The sequence below is a fragment of the Beta vulgaris genome, chromosome 3, assembly GCF_026745355.1.
Source record: "Beta vulgaris subsp. vulgaris cultivar EL10 chromosome 3, EL10.2, whole genome shotgun sequence".
In the NCBI taxonomy this organism is placed as follows: domain Eukaryota; kingdom Viridiplantae; phylum Streptophyta; class Magnoliopsida; order Caryophyllales; family Amaranthaceae; genus Beta; species Beta vulgaris.
In genome coordinates, this window is record NC_079204.1 from 8,094,662 (window position 1) to 8,115,684 (window position 21,023).

The following is a 21,023-nucleotide window of genomic DNA, read 5'->3' on the forward strand; positions in this document are numbered from 1 at the left end:
TTAAAAAGTACGTTTTTCAACTATACATGTACATCATGCTTTGTCATACTAAGGATCAGAATTAGCGTAATTAATTGGACGTGCACCTTCCAAACTCCCACCTTATGACAACGATTCGATTCTCACCCCTTATTCCCAAATCTCCCCCTTGTGCAAGAGTCATCTTGCCTTACAAAAATTGCTGTCATACGTGTAACTGTGTAAGATTTAATATCCGCCTCTCCCCTCTATGGCCTGCCCCACCACAAGCCATCACATGCAGGAGTAGGATATTCACTTCTTTCTTTATTCACCGGAAGAAAAGGTAAGGTCCAGTTGAAATTATCTTCATAAATCATAAAATGCTGATTAACCCCTTTTCATGATCGTGCACATCTTAATAATATAGTCATTTGACCTTTACTGGTCCCAGAAACCTTAGTTAGTCCATGGCTGCTTTCTTACAGGTAAAATATCAGTGATAATTCCTGCTTTTTATACATTCTTCCTTTCGCTTTTAAAAAAAATACAATTTTTTGATCTGGGTATTAATGGGTTTTTCAAATTTGAGCTAGAAAACTCTCTATTAGTAATTTTGATCAATTCAATTATTATATTTATCTTAGTGTAACAATGCTATTTAGGAGTGAAGAAGTGTTAAATTGTCAATCTTTTGTTGTTTGTATGACTGATTTTGCAGTCCCTACTAAGCACTGTTAAAAAATATTGATGATTGTCTAAGTTGCTTGTCTCGAGTTGTGCTCTATTTCTTATTGTATGAAAGAACTTTTTATTGCATGTAATGGCAAAATTGGAAGAACATTGTATATTACTTAATGTGGAAAAACCAAACAAACAGTCTTTGTTCCTCAGATTTAGGAACTTGGAGTTATGGTATGTCACAACAATTTTATTAATTAGTTTAATAAGTGAATCTTTTTCTGAATGTGTGCTCTCATTGTATTTAATTAGTTTAATATGTGTAATATCTTTTATGTAATAGGTTATGACTTATGATCATCATGCTTTGAACATTTGGGTATAAAAGAAATTACCTTGTTAGATCAGCAAAGGTAGCAAAAATGGCTATGGCTCCTACAGTCAAGGTGATTTTAGGGTCAATTGCCTTTGCAGTCTTTTGGGTATTAGCAGTTTTCCCTGCTGTCCCATTTTTACCAATTGGAAGAACAGCAGGAACACTCCTGGGAGCTATGCTGATGGTACTTTTTCGCGTCATAACTCCGGAACAAGCATATGATGCAATTGATCTTCCGATACTTGGTCTTCTCTTTGGCACTATGGTAGTTAGTGTTTATCTTGAAAGAGCTGATATGTTCAAATACTTGGGTAACTTATTATCATGGAAAAGTAAAGGAGCCAAAGATTTGATACTGAGAATCTGCCTGATTTCTGCTCTTTCTAGTGCTTTGTTTACAAATGATACCTCTTGTGTTGTTTTAACTGAGTTTGTCTTGAAGATTGCTAGGCAACACAATCTTCCCCCTCACCCTTTTTTACTAGCTCTTGCTTCTAGTGCAAATATTGGTTCTTCAGCAACACCTATTGGAAACCCACAAAATCTTGTTATAGCAGTCCTAAGTAAAATTTCATTCGGGAAGTTCTTAGTGGGACTTCTCCCAGCTATGCTCGTGGGTGTTTTTGCAAACGCATTGATCATAATAGCCATGTATTGGAAAGTATTGTCAACTCATAAGGATGAGGAAGATGCCACTTCCCAGGTTGTGGAAGAGGAATATACTTCTCATCGGTTTTCACCTGCAACAATGTCACATAATTCTCCTTCCAATTCTTTCGTAATGGAAACTCATAGTTCTCCTGGTTCTAGAGGAAATTCAGATTGTATAGAGAGTTTAAGAAATCGTGTTAATTCATTGGAAAATGAAATTCAGAGACTTGACTCTTGTAGAATTTCAGATGCATCAAAAGACATGGTGGTAGATGAATCTGTTCAGGAAAAGGAAGAAACTGGGATTCCTGAGAGAGTTGAAACAGTGAAGGGAGGATTTACCACACAGTTGAAGCTATTCTTAGCTGGAAAAGAAGTTAGTGAAAAGTGGAAGCATGCCCTTTGGAAGATATGTGTTTATCTTGTTACCATAGGCATGTTAGTTGCTCTGCTATTTGGTTTAGATATGTCATGGACTGCGATCACTGCTGCACTAGCTCTTGTAGTTCTGGATTTCAAGGATGCTCGCCCCTCGCTAGAGAAGGTAACCAACTGGTTTCCAGTCAGCCTTTGGTCAGACCAATTTAATTTTTACCTATTTTGCTTTACAATTAACTAATACCTGGTCATTCTATCAAACCATATGATACAAGAATTTGCCGTTTTCCAATCCTTGATCTGTTTCTATCCTCTCAATCAGGTCTCATATTCACTTCTGATATTCTTTTGTGGAATGTTCATTACGGTTGATGGATTCAATAAGACAGGCATCCCAAGTAAAGTGTGGGACATTATGGAGCCGTATTCACAAGTTGATCGTGCTGGTGGAATAGCAATTCTTGCGCTTGTCATTCTTGTCCTTTCAAACTTGGTGTCAAATGTTCCAACTGGTATGGATTCTGCTGCCATTCTTGTTTCAAATCTTTTGTCTCATTACATGAAGGCAGTCATCAGACAGGATTTCTTGGGTTACCTATATATAATTTTACAAGTCTCTCTTAAGTTGGAGGTTTCATATCATTCATCTTATACAAGTTAATCCTTTTAGCTTGAGCCTCACCAGCCTGTGCTTAAATTTAGCAGTGATATTGCCGTCGATAATATTAGTGGAGATTTCACTTTGAAATGTCGGAAAATATGTTGATAACAACCATACATCATACCCTTAAATTCCCCTTTTAAATAATGTCATATTATTAAGTTCGTTTCTAAATTTCACTTCAGAATAATTTTACAGTGCAGTTGCTAAATTTGCCCAATTTCCCCTTCATGTATGGTTACCCGATGCTATGGAGGGTCCTACTCCTATTTCAGCTCTCATACATGCTGCTACCACGGTAGAAGCGGGTATTTGTCTACTAGTTGCTCGACTCCTGCCTCTTTTCCAGAGTTCAACATCGAAAATGCCTTAATAGAGAAAATATTACGTTAACATCACTAGTAAATTGAATTTGCTTATCTATGTTATTTTCTTCTGAGCTGTATATTATGTTATGATGGCTATCCTAGCTCAGGACTTGGTTCATAGCACGATGTTATTATTATTATTAAGCACGCTATGTTGTTTACAGTTCTATTGCTGGGAGGACAAGTAGCTGCATCTGCAGCAGCTATTTCTGCATCAGAAGAAAGAAAAGCATGGCTGATCTTAGCTTGGGTGAGTACCGTGTCTGGAAACTTGTCACTCTTAGGATCTGCAGCCAACTTAATCGTGTGCGAACAGGCTCGCCAGGCTCAGTATATGTCATACAATCTTACATTCTGGAGACACCTTAAATTTGGAGTTCCATCCGCACTTATTGTCACTGCTATTGGCTTGATTCTAATAAGAGGTTGATAAGCTAATATCTTTGTTCATTAATTTTGGTGTACAGTGTATTCTTCTATTATACAGCAGAATTTAATTCATACATATCCCTGTAATTGAATCATATGGTGATTGATATTTTCGATTCGATATTGATACAATTTTTATTTATACAGCAGAATTTTATACAAATCAATTAAAGCAAAGCTCAATCCCTTCCTAACAGTTCTTTGTCAAAAATTTCCTCCCTCTATTCCCCTCTCCTTTGAAGCACCAAATTTCGAGCTGAATATGGCTATACAAGTCTGGCACTTCGGACAAGAAAATAATACTGCAAAGGAATTCACTTGACAAGACCTGAGCTGAATTCCCACAATTTTCTGGCTAAATCAGCATCGTTACTCTGTGGGCTTGCTTTGGCTATATCACAGTCAACAAAGTATTTGCCGCGAATCCCTTGCACATTTGGATGCAATGCTACATAACACATTGTTGCTGCGCCCTGTGGCATGAACCAGTAATTGTATCTTTACTCATCAACCGCATAAAAATTTGCCAACTAGTAGTTCCTTTGCATATATTCAGCCTGTCCTATCTCCTAATTAGCCTACAATAAAGAATATAAAAAGTTCAGCATTTACCTGTTGGACATTTTTGACAATACATCGACCAACAAGATTAACCAGACCTGCAGCGGATCAAGAAAACAAAAAGGAGCAAAATACATCATATGTTATTCTTTTTAGATTGCAGCAATCAACACATTATGGACAGAAACACAATATATCACGGTTTGGAGGGGGAGAACACAAGAGAGTACAAAGACGATGATCTACAGCTCAATTATGCAGAGAATATCCTTTGTCCTGTGCAATACTAACAGAGAGGTAGTGTCTCTACCAGACTCTCGTTGAAAATGAGGCATTCGTACCTACTCTCATAAGATTGTAGCATACCCATTGTGTACTTACACCACATTTGGTATCCGGTTAACTAGTGGTAATAAAATTAGATGTGATGTCGTAAATAAAGTCTCATTCCAATATCCATGGTAATGAACTTTCATCCACAAATATGTGCTTTCGTACACATATCCATTACCACTCAATTCCACCTGTTTTGGTAATGCAAATTTATGAATAAAAAGAGGTATTTCAGGCTGGACACATGTTCCATAGAAATTGGGATGAGATTCTTTTTCCACACATACCTCTCAATTAATTACCATTACCACCACCTATTACTCCGAACCAAACAACCGTTACCACCACCTATTACTCCACTCCCTACCAAACAAACCGTTTAAGAAAAAGGAAAGAGATATATATGGTCCCCCCCCCCCCCCTCAATTTGTAAGTTGCAACAGCGCTAGCATCATAAGAGTCATACAACGATTTAAAGAGGAAGACAATGGAACTTAGAATATTATGGCGTCAATGAATACTCAGCAAACTTTGACTTAGCAAGTTACTAAGTTTCATACAACTTCAGTCATCAAAGGTATTGTAATCTGTCACCTCTAAAAAGGCTGTGATGGCGAAATATATCAGTGTCAACAACTCCTGGGTGAACCGAATTAGCTGTTATCTCCACCCCGTCTTCCTGCACGACAAATTACTGTTAAGCAAAAGACTTCACCATACATTACTACAATAATCTCACTCTGATAGCACCTCTAACTGCAGCGTAGAAGAACAACTCATATCTTGACATTATATCAAGATAATGTCAGCCATACTCAAGACATCTTCAAAGTGCTAAGGATTAACTTAGCTTGGAAACCATTAATGGCAGAAAATAAGGGAGAAGAAGAGCATTTAATCGATAAACAGTGAAAATAGCAATGGTAAATGATATTCAAGCTTTGAAGAGGCTTGATTCTCCCAATTGAATCTTAAAAAGTTCATCCAATATTCTTCTCAATATTCAACATGTCTTTTACATTCTAAGTTGCTCTATATTTCTTTTCCCTAACAAACAATCTAAGTTATTCCCCAAGTAAACTAAAGAAGATACTAGCTAAATTACCCTTCCCCCTAAAATATCAGTTCTTAGCACAAAGGTGTATGATAATTAGCTAGAAAATGTCAAGTTTTACAGGCATTCTCATTACATATCATAAGCACTCTCGCTGTGTCCAACCATATCTAGAAAATATATCTAAGAGGAGGGCTGTAGATACAAGTATGTTTTACATGTTTATCAACAAGCACACACCTCTAAATGTCTTGCGAGTTCATTAGCATGCAAAACATTTGCAAGCTTCGATTGACCATAGGCAGACAGACTGTTGTACCTGTGGTTGATCACAACAAAAAAATTCAGAGAGAAGTTTCTTAGCGAAAACCAGCGAAAGAACCTCACTTATATTCTTGTGGCAACTCCGTATTTAAGCTCACTAGTTCATCTCTCCTAAATAGCACTCAGCAATGCTAGCTAGTAGATTTGATTCTTTTATTTATAAACAATAGAAAAAAAAAATGCCAGCAACAACAATCATTCAGCAAATTCCAACTTTTTCCATAAATCTAATATGCCAGTATATGTACATGTGCAGAAGTGTCTAAGGTATGAATTAGTCTTTGAAATATGCACCAAACTTAAAACTTCAGAAACTTAAAGGATTTGGAGGTGGCATTGAAGCATTCCTGATGAAACATAATATTATTACCCTGTGGGATCATTGATTTTTCCAAACCGAATTCCTTCAGGATATGATAGCTGGTGACGTCGTGATGATACATTCACAATCCTTCCTTCTCTATTACTCTCATGTACAGTCTTTTTCATTGTCTCGAGCAATAAATTTGTTAGAAGAAAGTGGCCTAAAAGAGGGAGAGATTGTAGATTACGGATAATGTAGATATTACTGAAATTGGAAGTAAGTTAAATATAAGAAGAATTTCTCATTAAATTATGTGAATTGTGAAACTGAGAGAAGAAGATAAAGATAGTATTCAAAAGCCATATGCACCAACATACACCAATAGTCATATAATACTCGCAGAAGCCAGAAGGTAAAAGCAAATGATAATCGATTAGATAAGCAAAATCACCATCTTACCTAAATGGTTGATTGCAAATTGTAGCTCAATCTTGTCCTTGGAAAGCATGAAAGGGGTAGCCATTATGCCTGCATTATTACTTGCAAAAGGGGAAAACAGAACAAGAACCAGGTTTTCATAATTGCAAGGGCGGTTTTCCAATAGAAAAGCACAATTGAAACAAAGAGAAGCTTCAAGTGTATCATCTAGTACTCTAACTATACACTGATGAGTGTGTGTAAGGTAAGAAACATGAATCTTATCTATTTAAAGTATGATATCAGCAGAAGAGCACAGATTCCTAAGATTATATGTTGCATCAGTTAGGCAGTGAAACCCTGAGCTCTGCCTATCTGCATAAACACGTGTTCAATATCCTACGATAAACGGATTTTAGTAGGACGCTTAGATTTGCATTTCAACATACTCCAAAATTCAATCTGCAGATCTAGAACTAGAAGTTCCTCTGAGAATTGAGATGTATCTATCAAAAGCAGTTCATAAAATTAAGTACAGTTTCCATCCCTTTTATTTTACTGTCGAACAAATCTACTTGCTTCTCCTAGTAATTGAAATTTATACCAACAGATTTGGTTATATGAACAAGTGAGATGATTAGGAGGAATGAACGAATGAAAGATGACAATGTAGCCATTCATGAAAAGGAAGTATATGCTGGGACATCATGCCATGTCCTTGAGTCGTATCATCAATGGAGCTTACATGAGTATATTCAGTGGAAGGCCTGAAGACGTAAATTCTGAAGCAAATTTCCTTACAGAAGCCATAGAGCTGAGATCTAGCTCCATAGCATCAACTTTTGCAGATGGGATATCGCTACTTATTTTCTCTTTCATCTCCCTGGCTGCAGCCATATTCCTCACCCCCATAACGACATGAACACCACGTAATGCAAGCACACGAGCTGTTTCAGCTCCAATGCCACTTGTTGCTCCTGAAAACCAAAAAATGTAAGGAAATTAGAAAGAACAAGCTCATATCAGACCAAAAAAGTATCAAAATTTAACAACAAATTCAATAATACCCACAACAAACCAAACCATTTATAATCTACAGAAGGTATCATGTGATTTCAGACAGAGTGTATCAAGATTTCACTCCTATATTCATTGGAATTCACTACGAAGGACGGACACGGACCCTTAGCCTGTTCAGTAAGCGATTAGAGGCTTAAATTTTTTTTAACTGCAATACGGGATGGGAGCTTACTAGCTGAGTTATCTCGATTTTCGTCCTAGAACTCTTTATGAATGATAGTTTCCTCCATCCATAATAACAAACGAAATTAAATAGGATTCGACTTTGGGTTCATTCAGCAGAATTTTTAACTCTCTGCCACACTTTGAGCTGATAATTATGCAACATACTCAATAATCACTCATAGTGTGTTGTTACACATATTTCTTTTTGGCATGTAATTTCATCAAATTATTGCATATAACAAGTTTTTTGAGAAAATTCTAATATTTACAAGCTGCAAACTTGATATTTCAGCACTTCTTACACCAATTATATTGAAGAAAAATCCAAAACTTCAATCAACTCATTAAACCATAATATTCACCAACAGTTTCATAAACTTAAAAAAAAAAAGACAGAAAACACAACATTATTAGATTGAAGATAAAGCTCAAATTATCCTAAAACCCAACATTAATTGTTGTTAGGGCATTTTATATTTTTGTACAATCACATATAAAAGTTAATATAATAAAAGAGAGGGAATAATTTGATGAACCTGTGACAATGGCTGTAAGACCATTGCCATTAATTCCCTCTGTAACTTCTTCAGCTGTTGAGTATCCTGAAAATCCTGATGACCCTTTTCTGTTTAAGAACCACATTTTCCCTCTTCTTTCTCTCTCTCTTTTGACGGACAGAATTTGGCTCGAGAAAATGGGTCAAAGTTCATAAAATATTATCAACATTGAAGATCTTATTTCCTAATTATAATCTGGGTTTAGGTCTTTCTATACTTGAAAAGGTCAGTGCAAGTTAAGCTCAATTATCAACTCGGGATTAAGCAGGTTAGCCGTTAAGCCCCTTATTTTGGTTATAGCTTCTCCCATCATAAGTATCACCACAAAGTAGAAATAATCTATTCCTAATACAATATAATAGGTAAGTTTTAACAAATAAATCAAGTTGAAAATTATTTGAAAACGCACACGGCACAACTAAGGATGGAAATGGGTGATGGATGATCCATCACCCGCTTAACCCGGTATTTTAAATGGATGGAAAGTGGGTGGTAGGTGAGAATTTTTTCATTCGTCACCCGATCCATCACCCGTTCAACATCCAACTCATTACCCAATTATTAAATTTTACGTGTAAATTACTTATATGGTATGTGTTTGATATAATTATTTTATATTATGTCACTAATTTCTTTTAAAAATATACTAAATATCATCACCCGTTTAGCACTCGACCCACCCGTTTCACCCGATGGATGATGGATGGATGGATGTGTGTGGAGTAAACAATTGCGGGTGGTGTATGCGGGTGATGTTCCACCCGCCCCGAATCCGATCCATTTCTCCCTAGGCACAACTTTAAGAAGTTTGTAAAACAAACTTTACACGTGTTGTCGTGCTGCCTACCACATTCGAGGGGACGACGCTTTTGGAAACTAGGGTTTAGTCGCCCTCCAAATCCACGTCAGTCCGCACCTCGAGCCGATCAGCGAACCCCTACCACTTCCCTCCCTACAATTTCAAGCATTAAAATGTAGCATGAAGAACTAAAGAAAGCAACAAAAGCATGAAATGCCTAACGTACGTCAACTTTCCCTATCGTTATCTAATTATGCTGCACTTATAGCTTGTTTGATAGTTCAAAGAATATTATCGAAACAAATACTGTAACATTTATATTTCAAAAAATATAAAAAAAAAAACTAAAATTCATAAATTTTCATCTTTATCATTTTGATTTTAATTGGTTTTACTTCTATTTTTTTTTTCAAAAATACTAAGTAGTTGATGATTATTAATTAGTCATCGAAAATTATTATGTATGGTGTAATAGAAATCTCTAATTACTAAGTTATAATTCAAAAAGTTAATTATTATTAAGTAAAGTAATTGGGTTTTCCCCATTAGTATTATGCTGCAATAAATTTATTCACGTTATTCATTAGTCATTTTTTACTTTCTTACTCCTTAAACTTTTGTCTCATTTATTTTTTGGGTGAAAGAGGAAGCTTTTGTCTCATTATTGCCTAACATAGATTAATTCAAAGGCTAGAATCTCTATTTTTAATTACCATAGTTTTATATAAAATAGTAAAATCTTACCCATCTTTAAGTTGCAATGATTTCTTTCCTAATTCCAAATATAAAAGAATTTTAAAAAATGAAGGTACTAGGTAGTATATACTAACTTAAATATCTTATGTGTGAATCAAGTTCGAGTCATAAAATGTTTTCCTCTAATAATTTGTAAAAGTAAAGTTTTATTGATGTTTTAGTTATAACGAGATATTATTATAAGTTTATGACCTAGCTATTTCAAAACTCTTTATATAAGATTCAATTCCATGACTAATGTCATGGTAAAGGTGGTAAGGTAGCAATCAGAAACCAACCAAGCTATTATGAAATCTTGTTCGAGTTATATAACTTTTTCACAAGTTACACAGGACTATGTATGCAAGCTCGATACATAGCTACATATAATAGTTTGAGTTTCTCCCTTGAGAGAGGAGTAGCCTAAACATTTCTCTGTACATAACAAGATAAAGGTTAAATAAAAAGTAATCACACCATAGAACATAATTTCTGAGAATTCAAAGCACTGCAAACTAAAGTTTACAGATCAACTAGTTTGTTGAAGCTCCAATAATGACCTTACTTTTTACTCTCTTTTTTGTTTGTTAGAACTGATATATTGTATATCGAGTGTAGCTAAGAAACACCATTAAGTATTGATCAATTTCATGCTAAAGTCCCACAATTTTTGGGCCAAGGTAGCATCTTGAGCTTGTGAAGTAGGCTTGGCTAGGTTGCAATCATTGAAATATTCACCACTTACGCCCTTCACTTGTGGATGCATAGCAACGTAACAAGTTGTTGCAGCTCCCTGCAGTTATAACCCGAAAATTAGAAGAGGTGTTATTTCTTTTTTCTTTGGGGTTGGGGGGAGTTGATATAAAACTTAATCTTGCAAAATATATCAAATAAGACATAATACAATCACAAATATAACAATTGGGTCAAATGAAGTCGACTTTGGGTTTGCTTTAGGCTCGATTCAAAGATTGTTAGCTCTAGTGAGAATTGGTTAAGGTCACGGCTAGCACTACGAAACCAGATTGAGAATTTCAGTGGTGATAACATTAACATTTCTTGTATAAATCAGCGAACTAATACTCCTTTAATTCCCAAATAATACGCTACCTACATGTCTACTATAGGTCGTTCGAAGATGATTTCACTTTCTAAATATAGTAAATTAACTTTGGTCTTTCCATAAAACCCTTAACTATTAAACAAAGTCTAGTGTGGTGGAGATGTAACTTCTAAATAGTGAGGAATGATAACAAAGGTATTTTAACTTAATTTCTTTAAGATTTAGGATTAAGGGAGTAAATTAAATAATACCAGTTGTCACAGTTAGTAGGAGTATGGAATCATGTTTTCATGCAAATTCACTGTAAGTACTCGTTTTTCTTACCTGTGGAATACTTTTTAAGACATATTTCCCAAGCTTACGAGTCACACCTGCCAAATCGTATCAAACATCATAATGGTGAATATATAAAGTGAGATCATCAGCATTAAAAAGAACCCAATAACCAGGCAACCCCCCTAAAATCTGAATAAGGTAATTTCTATCACAGTTAAAACGGAGAAGTGCCATTAAACAGACATACCGTCTATCCAGCCATTATAGCGGAAAAGATTTGTATTAATTGCCCCGGGATGAAGAGAATTTGCAGTTATATCAGCCCCTTCATCCTGATCAAGAAACGGATTAACCACCTTAGATTACTTCATATAAATATTACAACAGATATCAGCAAATTAAAACAACTTCATAACTGGTAGATCTCTTAAGGCAGCCAAAACAGAAGATCCCACTTCTTATTGTGTTACAAGATCAAATCATCGAATCGAATAACCCGTCTCTCTTCCCCCCACAAATGAAAACAGAAAGATGAGACCGATGATTGAAAGAATGAAGATGTTTATTATGGAATACCTTTTTAAAGATAAAGGTCAAAGCAGTACCTTCAATCGTTTGGTTAGCTCATTAGCATGCAAGACATTAGCAAGCTTCGATTGACCATATGCACGCCAACTGCTGTACCTGTACATTAAATAATGTTAACACGAAAGAAAATGATCAAATTTATCTTTTGCAACTAAAATTCCCTATTTCATAGTTATGTATTCTTCTCGTATTAAAGATAAGCTAAATATTTAAACCTCCTAGGCTCCCAGACCCTACTCAAAGGACATATGGTTTATGTTTTGGGGGTTTGTAACTTGTAAGTTGTAACTGTAGTTGTCACAATTTCACATATTAAGGATAAACTGACGAATGATCTTAACAAGCCACAGTCTAGATTTGTCATATTACCCTGATGGATCATTGAGTTTGTCAAAGCGAATTCCTTCAGAATATGCAAAGCGGTGAGCCTCTGATGAGACGTTAACAATTCTTCCCTCTCTACCGCTTTCCCGAGCTGTTCTCTTCATTGTGTCCAAAAGTAGATGTGTCAAAAGAAAGTGACCTATAAAAAGACATAAGAAGGTTCAGGGGATGTCTTATATAATTTGCAACACGGCTCCTGAAAAGAGTTTCTAATTATACTTATTTCTCTGACAAGTATATGATAGACATCAGCAACAAAAAAGATAGCAGGATGAAACATAATCAGGAAAGCATAATTGGTCGTCTTTCCGAAGAAAACAACAGCAAATCAGATAGCTTAAAGGAGTCATTAAGTGTTGCATATGTTGAATCTAATAAACCCAATGATATTTCTCAGTCAAAGAAAGACATATGTCATAGTTTTGGCTCCAACTTACCCAAGTGATTTGTTGCAAACTGGAGCTCCATATTGTCTTTAGAGAGTATGAATGGGGTGGCCATTACTCCTGCATTGTTACTTACAATGATGAAAGTCAGGTAAGAGTCAGTACTGCAGTACTGGACAACTGATAAAGCACAGAGAATATAGATGAACGAATTTGTAACTGATAAAAGGCACGGCAGTACTGGACAACTCCAACATGCTCATATAGGGGACAAGGGAATGCAAGGAGATCGAGGGTGAGAGAAAGGATGATAGCTCAATCCTATAGATGTGTCAGTTATAACTTTATAAGCTCATAATAAAACCATAATTAATGGAGATCTATAAGTTAACAAGAGCTTCTTACATGAGAAGGTTAAGTGGACGCTTTGAGGAACTGTACTCCGATGCAAATTTTCTAACAGATGCCATTGAACTCAAATCTAACTCCATAGCATCAATCCTAGCATTGGGAAGTTCCTGAACTATTTTATCCTTGACTTCTCTGCCTGCAACCATATTCCTAACACCCATGACAACATGTACACCGCGTAATGCAAGAACACGTGAAGTTTCTGCACCAATTCCGCTTGATGCTCCTGCTCAGTAGTTGAAGCAAGTAAAAACACCAGATATGAACTTGTTGTAGCTACATTAACTTGTATGTAGGAAAGAAAAAAAATACAGTTCAAACACCATTGATCACATATCAACTTTCTTCATATGTTTATCAACTGCCAATAGAAAATCTTACTAGAAGTGAACTGATGGAAGTGCAAAGTCAACATTCGCAAGCAAGACAGGATAAGAGAAACCCTGTCCTTTCCGCTGCGACTCACTTCTAATTAGATAGCCACAAAAATCTAATTCTCTCAACACAAAAGAAGTAGCAAGACAAAAATAAGTAGTTGGGCTTCCAGAATGCTAAATTAAACCAAAGATAATTTGTTATAATCCCTCTAATTCTTAAAAGTTTTTTCTACTTACCGTTTGTCTGTTCCATAAAGTTCTTCCTACTTTTACTTTATTCTTCAGTCGACATATATATTTCTTCCCTTTTCACCCTACCTTACCTCCCTTGTTGAACCCACATTATCCAACACCCTCACACAAACACATTTTCTCCCCTATCAAAACAAACAAAAGAGACATATTCACACGCGCGCGCGCGCACACACACACATTCCCTACCTTGTCTTGTTTCCGTTGCTACAGTTTTTTCTATAAATGGCATCACATTATAAACTTTCTTGCTTCAAATATTATGGAACTTAGATGACATGACAAGTACATAGGGTTAGTCATGAAATTTGATGACAATCATAATGTCTTGAACGATTATATCGACTGAATTGGATATCTAACTTCCGCAATTAGAAAAAGACAACTAAGGATTAAGCTACTCTTACCTTCCCACAAGGTTTGATCTTTGCAACAGATTGATCACTACAAAAGATCCTAAATTTGGTAATACCAAAACATCCCACTATAACAAATTCAAGTCTTATATTTTTGTTTTGATACATATGATATCAAATTGAATCCATCATTGAACAATAAATAGTACTACTACTTTACAAGTATACAACTAGAACAGAAATAAAAACTGAAACAATTCCTGAAATAGTATAAATTCAATCAACACATAACATTTAAGGCTTGAAACATCTAACTTAACAAGAATCAAAAATACCCATCCATCCTACCCAATTTATAATTATTTTGTCAGAATTACAAAATCTTAATGCATGCAAAACAAAAGAAAGTAGAGTGAAAAATAGAAAAAAAGACATAAAATTTGGTAGAAATTATAGTAAAAGACCTGTGACGATGGCAGTGAGACCAGTACCATCAATTCCATTAGTAACTTCTTCAGCTGTTGAAGACCCAGAAAACCCAGATGCCCCTTTTTTCCCAAACAACCACATTTTCTCTCTCTTTTTTTTTTTTTGGGTGAACAAGAAAATTCTCTATTTCTTTGTCTTTGTCCTTTAGCACTGAGGCAGATGACATAAAAATGTCATATTACTGGATAAATCACCAATCACCTCAATATTTGTTAAAGTGTGTTTGTTAGAGTGGAATTTTCAGAAAATTTAATTATTGTAGTCCCATAAACCCATAATCCTACTCCTACCTAAAGATCGTTTGTGGCGTCACAATGCGCTATGGCTCCTTGGTTTCTTTTCTAATTGTTGGTTTCTTTAATTCCACGAGTTTATAATGTTATGTAATTTCTGAATTACTTATAATTTTATTGATCTTTAATATTCTACTTTGATTATTAATATATCTAATTAATTACAAAAAGTTGATACTTTCTCCATTTTGTTTTAGATACAAAGAAATATTTTATATCTCACAAATTATACCTCTTTCTTGCATCTAAAACGAAATAGAGGAAGTATTCAATATCAAAACATCTGAAATACTATACTTAATGACATTTGTACCAATTTAAGACATGTATGTATGAGCCCGTCAAAAAAAAAGACATGTATGTATGAGCTTATGGAGACAAACTTATCAGTTTATGGCGCAAACTACCTTACTTAGTATAGATTTATACTTTTCAAAATGTGATTTTAAGAGTCGAGAAAACACTTGCTTGGCATCGTGAGCCTGTATTGAGTGAACGTGGTCCAAACTAATATTATTGTGGACCAAAGTCATCCATTGACTCATATGACATAGCGATCTGTTTTTTATATATAATATAATAACTTTTTGAAATTTTAAGTTACATTAATACTTTCTCTGTTTCTTTTTAAGTGCAACACTTTAATTTTTACACTATTCACTCCACCACTTTGACCGCACTTTTTATCAATAATATCTTGGCCCATTGGTTAAGATTGAAGTGTTGTGCTTTGTGAACGACAAGAATCCTTCTCCACTTCTTTGTACTTTGTACTCCCCACATGGCTCATATGGATTAAAAAAAAACTTTGACCGTACTTTTGACTAATATATATAAACGAAAATGATCATATAAAATGTTGTTGGATTTGCTTCAATGAGTATCTTCATAATGTTAACTTTTTATAACTTTTGCAAATACATAATTAGAGATACTAATGGTCAAAGTTGTGTATTATTGACAAGCATTAAAGTCAAACTGTTGCACTTATTTACAAACGTAAGTTAGTATATTATTATCTTATATTAGTTTGTCATTATGAAATTTTCAATTTATAACATAGTAACCTTTTTTCTTACATAGTCACTCTTTACAATTGACACCTACTCCTCTAATATATATATGTGTGTGTGTGCGCGCGTGCTTGTGTATGTTTTGACAAAGTGATCCTTTTTTCATAAATCACATGTACTGATATTAGGTCCATATTAAATTAGTGAACCACGTCCATATAAGTTTTTTAGCCATTCCATTACCTTGCGGCTTGCGTTAATACACAGGCCATCTTTGAAAGATCACATATGTATACATCATTGCCACCAATACCACCGAACCTCGCCTTTGTTCTGTTTTATAATCTGAATATACAAAAAGTCTTGCTACATGATAAATGTAATCATTTGATTTATTTTAGAGAGAATTGATGGGAATAATCCCACCTTTGGACAGTATTCTTAAAACAATCAAATCTTTGAGTTAACTCAATAAAATACCATTTCTTGTCTTATCTTCTTAAAATGGACCTTCACTTGTTCGTGACCTACAATTGTAAGCTAATGACACACGTGGTCAACGACCGTTATGCAAGTGAATTTTTGCCCGTTATAATCAACTAAAATCCCTAATTTTCTTCAACTCCCTTTAATCTCCTTATTCTCCCTTTCACTTTACCCTTGAAAAATTTCACCAAGAAATCCATTATGGTTGGTGGTGCAATTTCAGGTTCATCTTCAACAATTCAGGGAGAAGTTCAGAAATTCCCAATCCAAAGTTGAAGATGAAAAGTCGCCATTAGGGGTGAAAGTTATTCGTATAAAATTCAAATTCCAATCCAATCCAATTCGAATTAGTAATTCGAATCGAATTCGAACTGTATTCGAATTGAGTTTTTTGGGGGGAAAAGATGGACTTTTGGATCAGAACGGGTTGGATTGAGGGTAATTGGATCCAAAAATCCAATATAATTGAATACCAATACACCTTGTATAATCTATTTGGATTGGGATAAGAAAAGCCTAGTCCATAGCCCAATAAAGGTATCACTTCAACCCTTCTCCTAAAACCCTAACAACACTTAATTTCTCATTTCTAAATCCACTAGGATACTGCTGTGTTTAATTTATTTCATCGAAAAACCAGATTTTTTTTTAAAAAAAAAATGGATTTTCAAATCGGATCTAATCTAGAGTATGAAAATTCATATTGGATTGGATCGGATTCAAACTCTTATCGGTTTGGATTCGGATTAGAAAAATGAAATCCAAATTTTGTTCGGATCGGATTGGATTAGTCCCTAATTCAAATCGTACACCGAACATTCACCCCTAGTTTGAGGCTGTTGTAAGGACGTGTAAGAAAGGCCCTAATGGTGGGAAGAAATTCCTTTGTTGCTCTTTTTGGCGAGTATGTTTAAATATTTTTTTTAGTTAAATTTTGTGCTGTAATTTTAGGGTTCCTTGTTAATTTTATCTTGATGCGGTAATTTGGTTCCCTTAATGTAGGAGGATGATTGTCGTTCTTTCATGTGGGAGTCCAAATTCATGTATACTAATCTCTCCAGTGAGATTGGATTTTTGCATTTCAAGCTTCTAGAAAATGACACAATCATTACTGAGCTAGAATTTAAGAAGATGTTGAGAAGTTGAAGAAACTGAAGCTACTAAAAGAGTTCATGGAAGTGGAGTTGCAGCAGTTGAAGAATGATCATTTTGAGATAAATGTTGGGATGACTAGATTAGGTGGGAATGTTAAGAGTATTTCAATGGCAATAATTGTATCTTGGATTTTACTAGGCATCATTGTTTTCATATTGAAGTAACTAGTGCTAATCTGTAGTTTAGTTATTAGTATGTGGGATATGTTGTAACATTATCCTCTAAGGTATATTTTCAGGAGAACTTGCTATTTTGCTTAATAGGTAATAATATGAGTTTTAATTGTCATATCTAAAGTTTGAAGCAAATCACATATGTTTGCAATACATTCCACAAAAGAAATGTTGACCAAGTATTGTCTTACAAAAGTAAACTGATATTACTTTTCCTAAAAACTAACTTTAGCAACAGTAATAACTCAAGAACTAGAGTGTTAGGTTGAAGGTTGAGGTTGAAGCTTGACTTCCTTGTTGGTGAATAGTGCCAATGAATGAGCTTTGGTTGAGTACTCTTAGTCCTCCTGATTTGCTAGACACCTGAAATTGGAATAATTTTACACAATGAGTATTATTAAATCAAAGCAATTTAAAGTACATCACAACTAGGCATGTGGAAGAAATGAATTTATATTTGTCATTGGAGTTTCCTTATCGTTGAACATAACCCCAAGACATGAGGTGCATGTGAGATCTGAAGACATTGTAAGTAATTGTACAAATGAAGACAACAAAACAAAATATAACATGATTCTTACCCTTGTACTTGAAGATCTGCCACCACCTTTACCTCTTGTGCCACTTTTGTCCTCGGATGTAGTAGTCTCTCCTCCTCTTGTGCCACCTCTGCTCCTTGAAGTGTTGGCCCATCCTCTTATACCACCTCTGCCACTTAAAGTGTTAGCCTAACCTCTTGAACCCTTTCCTCCTATACTCATCCTACCATCTCTACCTAATCTGGTTGGTTCTGTTGTGGAGGTACGATGTGCAACTTCATCGAGACCCTGGTTGAAGTGTTGACCAACTATTAAAGGTCTCAACTATGTTATTTGTGATTGAATCACACGTAGTGTCAAATTTCATAAAGGCCCTACAAAATACTTTAGGGTTGTAACTCTTAAAACCTAAAGCTTATTCAAAATAATTGAAACCCCTCAATAACTTGAACTCTGCTTGCCTTTTCATCTCATCATCTGAAATATCTAAAAGGTCTTGCTTCATAATTCAAATCCCATAAAAATGAAATATATCAACTTTCAAGCACTGCCACTCTGTTAGTGCTTAAGCAAGACCACACTAATCACTACTTTTTCTATCTTTTTAGTTGACTCGTTTCCCTTGGACATACATACCAATACAGTAATTTAAACATTTATACCTCTAATTAACTATCAATAAGCAAAAATTACAAAAAATTGATATTATAAAAATATACATTGAGACGAATCTAACAAAATTACGCATGACTATATTTTTTCTAATTAAGTATAAATCACAAAAAAATTATCAAAGTTATACATGCAAAAAATTTCAAAAGTCAAAACAAATCATCTAAAAAAAGGAAGTATGTGATTACAACTCCAGTAAACTTGCATTACATGCCCAATACATCAATTGGCAAGCTTGGACCTCTCCCCGTCTGTTAAAGTTGCTCTAGGAAGATTTATTGGCAAGACAAGTAATTCAATACTTGGATGATCTGACAAAATTGGTGAGTCTTGAATAGGCTACCATAGAGTTTGTTAGAGCATGACCACTTATCCCCAAAAAAACATGTTATTAGTTATTCTCTCCGTTTCCTAAATTCCTTATTAATGTTTTTACAGATATCAAGGAGGATTCATTTGTGTGGGATGTGGGGTGTGGGGTGGGTAAAGTAGGAGAGAGAAAGGAATTATAATATATAAATAAATAAAAAGGAGTTAAAGTAGGCAAAAATTATTAAAAAAGATGGTCTAATTATAATATAAAAGTAGACCTAGTCACGAAATGGATTAAGTTAGTTACAAAAAAATTAACCTAGTTGCTATTAGGCTTATTCTCTTTTTAATATTGGGCTTATCATTGCCTAATTTTAATTAAAAAGTAGGCGGTCTCTTACAAGACAAACTCTAAAGTAGGAGAAAGAAAGGGAGTAAAATTGAATTAATAATGTAATGAATATGATAGGGACATGAGAAGGTAAAAAGGGAAAATAAAATTCAAATAAGGAATAAAATAAAAGAGGGAAGATCTTTTGAAAACGCATTTAAACGAAAAGAGGAAAGATCTTTAGGAAACAGAGAAAGTATCACTCTATCTCATCAACTTCTTCTCTCATATTACAGAAGTTGATCATGTTTTATGACCCATTTCGACAAATGTACCCCTCGTGACCCCCCAAAAAGAACATCATCGTTATCTCTCCTAATTTTTCCTATACCCTATCCCATTTTCACTCTCCTACTTTATAGTTTTTACTATACTCCATCCCATTTTCTCTCTCCTACATTATATCATTATTTATAAATTTTGATATTTATAATATCACACAAAATTATAAATAAATTATTTTGTATATTTTACAATCCTAAATAAATTCATTACAGTAATTAATTATGATTAAAAAAAATCTTCAAGAATAAAAGCTTCAAAAGATAATTATTCATGTACGTCTAACATAGAGAAAAAATTATTATTTTCAGAAATGTGTCAAGATATAGCAATATAAACATCTATTTATAAATCTCAAAAAGATAGGACCACCGACGAAAATTATATTTTTAAAAATTTATATTTTTAATATTACGAAATTTGAATAACAAAAAGTAACGTTTCTGACATATTATCACATGTCCAAAAAATGATTGACTTAAATAATAGGATGACCAACCATAATTTGAATCACAGGATAACTAATTATAAATTGACTCATAACATGACCCAAATAAAAACATTATAAAACCATAAATACAACACAATTTTCTTTAGCAAAGTTCAATAATCAATTCTATGCTAAAAAAACCATGAATGGTAATGCTCTCATTAGCAAATAAAGGCAAATTTTTTTTTTACTTTGAATGTATTTCATCCCTCCTCCCTTTGAAATTGTTGGGTACAAAATTTTGTGCTAAAAAAACAAGGACTTGAAAATCAAAAGGAGTTGGATTCCTCAGATGAAATTGTTAAAATGAATTCGCTTCGAAAATTAAGGTTGTTTTAAGATATTTCGATACTTTGTCGGTCTCATCAGCCTATTAAAGTCAAATAAGGTCAGGTATCAAAGAAGTTTAGTAAGTTCAGAGAAGTTTAGAAAATTCAAAATAATTTCTATAAGAACCAATAAATTCTCGTTACATCTAAAGTGTTTAGGCTAAGTTTTGGTAAAGCTTCAGACAAGTTACTGAATACTTTCTATGTTTCAAGATAATTATACAGTTTGATTTTTCACATTTGCCAAAATGCTTTCTTAAACGTTTATATTTCTAGTTACGTATAAGTAAAAATTATAAAAAATTGATATTTAAAATCCTTGTATTAAATCGATTTGATAAGATCCCACTTAATTATATTTTTTTTTATATAATAGTAAAAAAAAACGTGTCAAAGTTGATTCATGAATAGTGACCAAATGCTAAATGGTGCATAAACAAAGGAAGTATTAAGTTAAAAGGAATAAGCTTAGAGC

The 21,023-nt window shown here is 34.2% G+C and overlaps 3 protein-coding genes across 5 annotated transcripts; 1 reads left to right on the forward strand and 2 right to left on the reverse strand.

Annotated features, from left to right (window-relative positions):
- The first annotated feature begins 163 nt into the window (after positions 1 to 163).
- On the forward strand, positions 164 to 3,648 carry LOC104888523 (silicon efflux transporter LSI2). 3 transcript variants are annotated; one of them, XM_010673539.4, is made up of 4 exons: positions 164 to 304; positions 983 to 2,210; positions 2,367 to 2,556; positions 3,238 to 3,648. In XM_010673539.4, the coding sequence occupies exons 2-4, from the start codon at positions 1,062 to 1,064 to the stop codon at positions 3,501 to 3,503; spliced, it is 1,605 nt and encodes a 534-aa protein (XP_010671841.2). In that variant the 5' UTR covers positions 164 to 304; positions 983 to 1,061; the 3' UTR covers positions 3,504 to 3,648. The 3 variants fall into 3 exon arrangements, with proteins under 3 accessions (XP_010671841.2, XP_010671840.2, XP_048496945.1); XM_010673538.4 differs by lacking the exon at positions 164 to 304 and adding an exon at positions 316 to 446; XM_048640988.2 differs by lacking the exon at positions 164 to 304 and adding an exon at positions 453 to 873.
- LOC104888522 (short-chain dehydrogenase TIC 32, chloroplastic) lies at positions 3,566 to 8,596 on the reverse strand. The gene is made up of 8 exons (XM_010673535.4): positions 8,277 to 8,596; positions 7,241 to 7,472; positions 6,538 to 6,617; positions 6,145 to 6,298; positions 5,691 to 5,769; positions 4,991 to 5,075; positions 4,115 to 4,161; positions 3,566 to 3,975 (listed from the first exon to the last, which is right to left on the reverse strand). The coding sequence occupies exons 1-8, from the start codon at positions 8,380 to 8,382 to the stop codon at positions 3,817 to 3,819; spliced, it is 942 nt and encodes a 313-aa protein (XP_010671837.2). The 5' UTR covers positions 8,383 to 8,596; the 3' UTR covers positions 3,566 to 3,816.
- Positions 8,597 to 10,135: 1,539 nt separating this feature from the next.
- On the reverse strand, positions 10,136 to 14,638 carry LOC104888525 (short-chain dehydrogenase TIC 32, chloroplastic). Its single transcript, XM_010673540.4, has 8 exons — positions 14,389 to 14,638; positions 12,934 to 13,165; positions 12,580 to 12,659; positions 12,128 to 12,281; positions 11,776 to 11,854; positions 11,418 to 11,502; positions 11,219 to 11,265; positions 10,136 to 10,624 (listed from the first exon to the last, which is right to left on the reverse strand). Exons 1-8 carry the CDS (start codon positions 14,492 to 14,494, stop codon positions 10,463 to 10,465), a joined length of 945 nt encoding a protein of 314 aa, XP_010671842.2. The 5' UTR covers positions 14,495 to 14,638; the 3' UTR covers positions 10,136 to 10,462.
- Positions 14,639 to 21,023: the final 6,385 nt, after the last annotated feature.

Excerpts from the sequence above, each read along its gene's own strand:
- LOC104888522 (XM_010673535.4), bottom strand. The coding sequence starts at position 8,382 with ATGTGGTTCTTAAACAGAAAAGGGTCATCAGGATTTTCAGGATACTCA. Across the intron at positions 6,618-7,240 it reads CTTCCACTGAATATACTCAT|TAATAATGCAGGCATAATGG; the intron begins GTAAGCTCCATT and ends CCCTTTTGCAAG. Across the intron at positions 5,076-5,690 it reads AACTCGCAAGACATTTAGAG|GAAGACGGGGTGGAGATAAC; the intron begins GTGTGTGCTTGT and ends TTTGTCGTGCAG.
- LOC104888523 (XM_010673539.4), top strand. The coding sequence starts at position 1,062 with ATGGCTATGGCTCCTACAGTCAAGGTGATTTTAGGGTCAATTGCCTTT. Across the intron at positions 2,211-2,366 it reads CTCGCCCCTCGCTAGAGAAG|GTCTCATATTCACTTCTGAT; the intron begins GTAACCAACTGG and ends CCTCTCAATCAG. Across the intron at positions 2,557-3,237 it reads GGTGTCAAATGTTCCAACTG|TTCTATTGCTGGGAGGACAA; the intron begins GTATGGATTCTG and ends TGTTGTTTACAG.
- LOC104888525 (XM_010673540.4), bottom strand. The coding sequence starts at position 14,494 with ATGTGGTTGTTTGGGAAAAAAGGGGCATCTGGGTTTTCTGGGTCTTCA. Across the intron at positions 13,166-14,388 it reads TCTCACTGCCATCGTCACAG|GAGCATCAAGCGGAATTGGT; the intron begins GTCTTTTACTAT and ends ACTACTGAGCAG. Across the intron at positions 12,282-12,579 it reads GTTTGCAACAAATCACTTGG|GTCACTTTCTTTTGACACAT; the intron begins GTAAGTTGGAGC and ends GTCTTTTTATAG.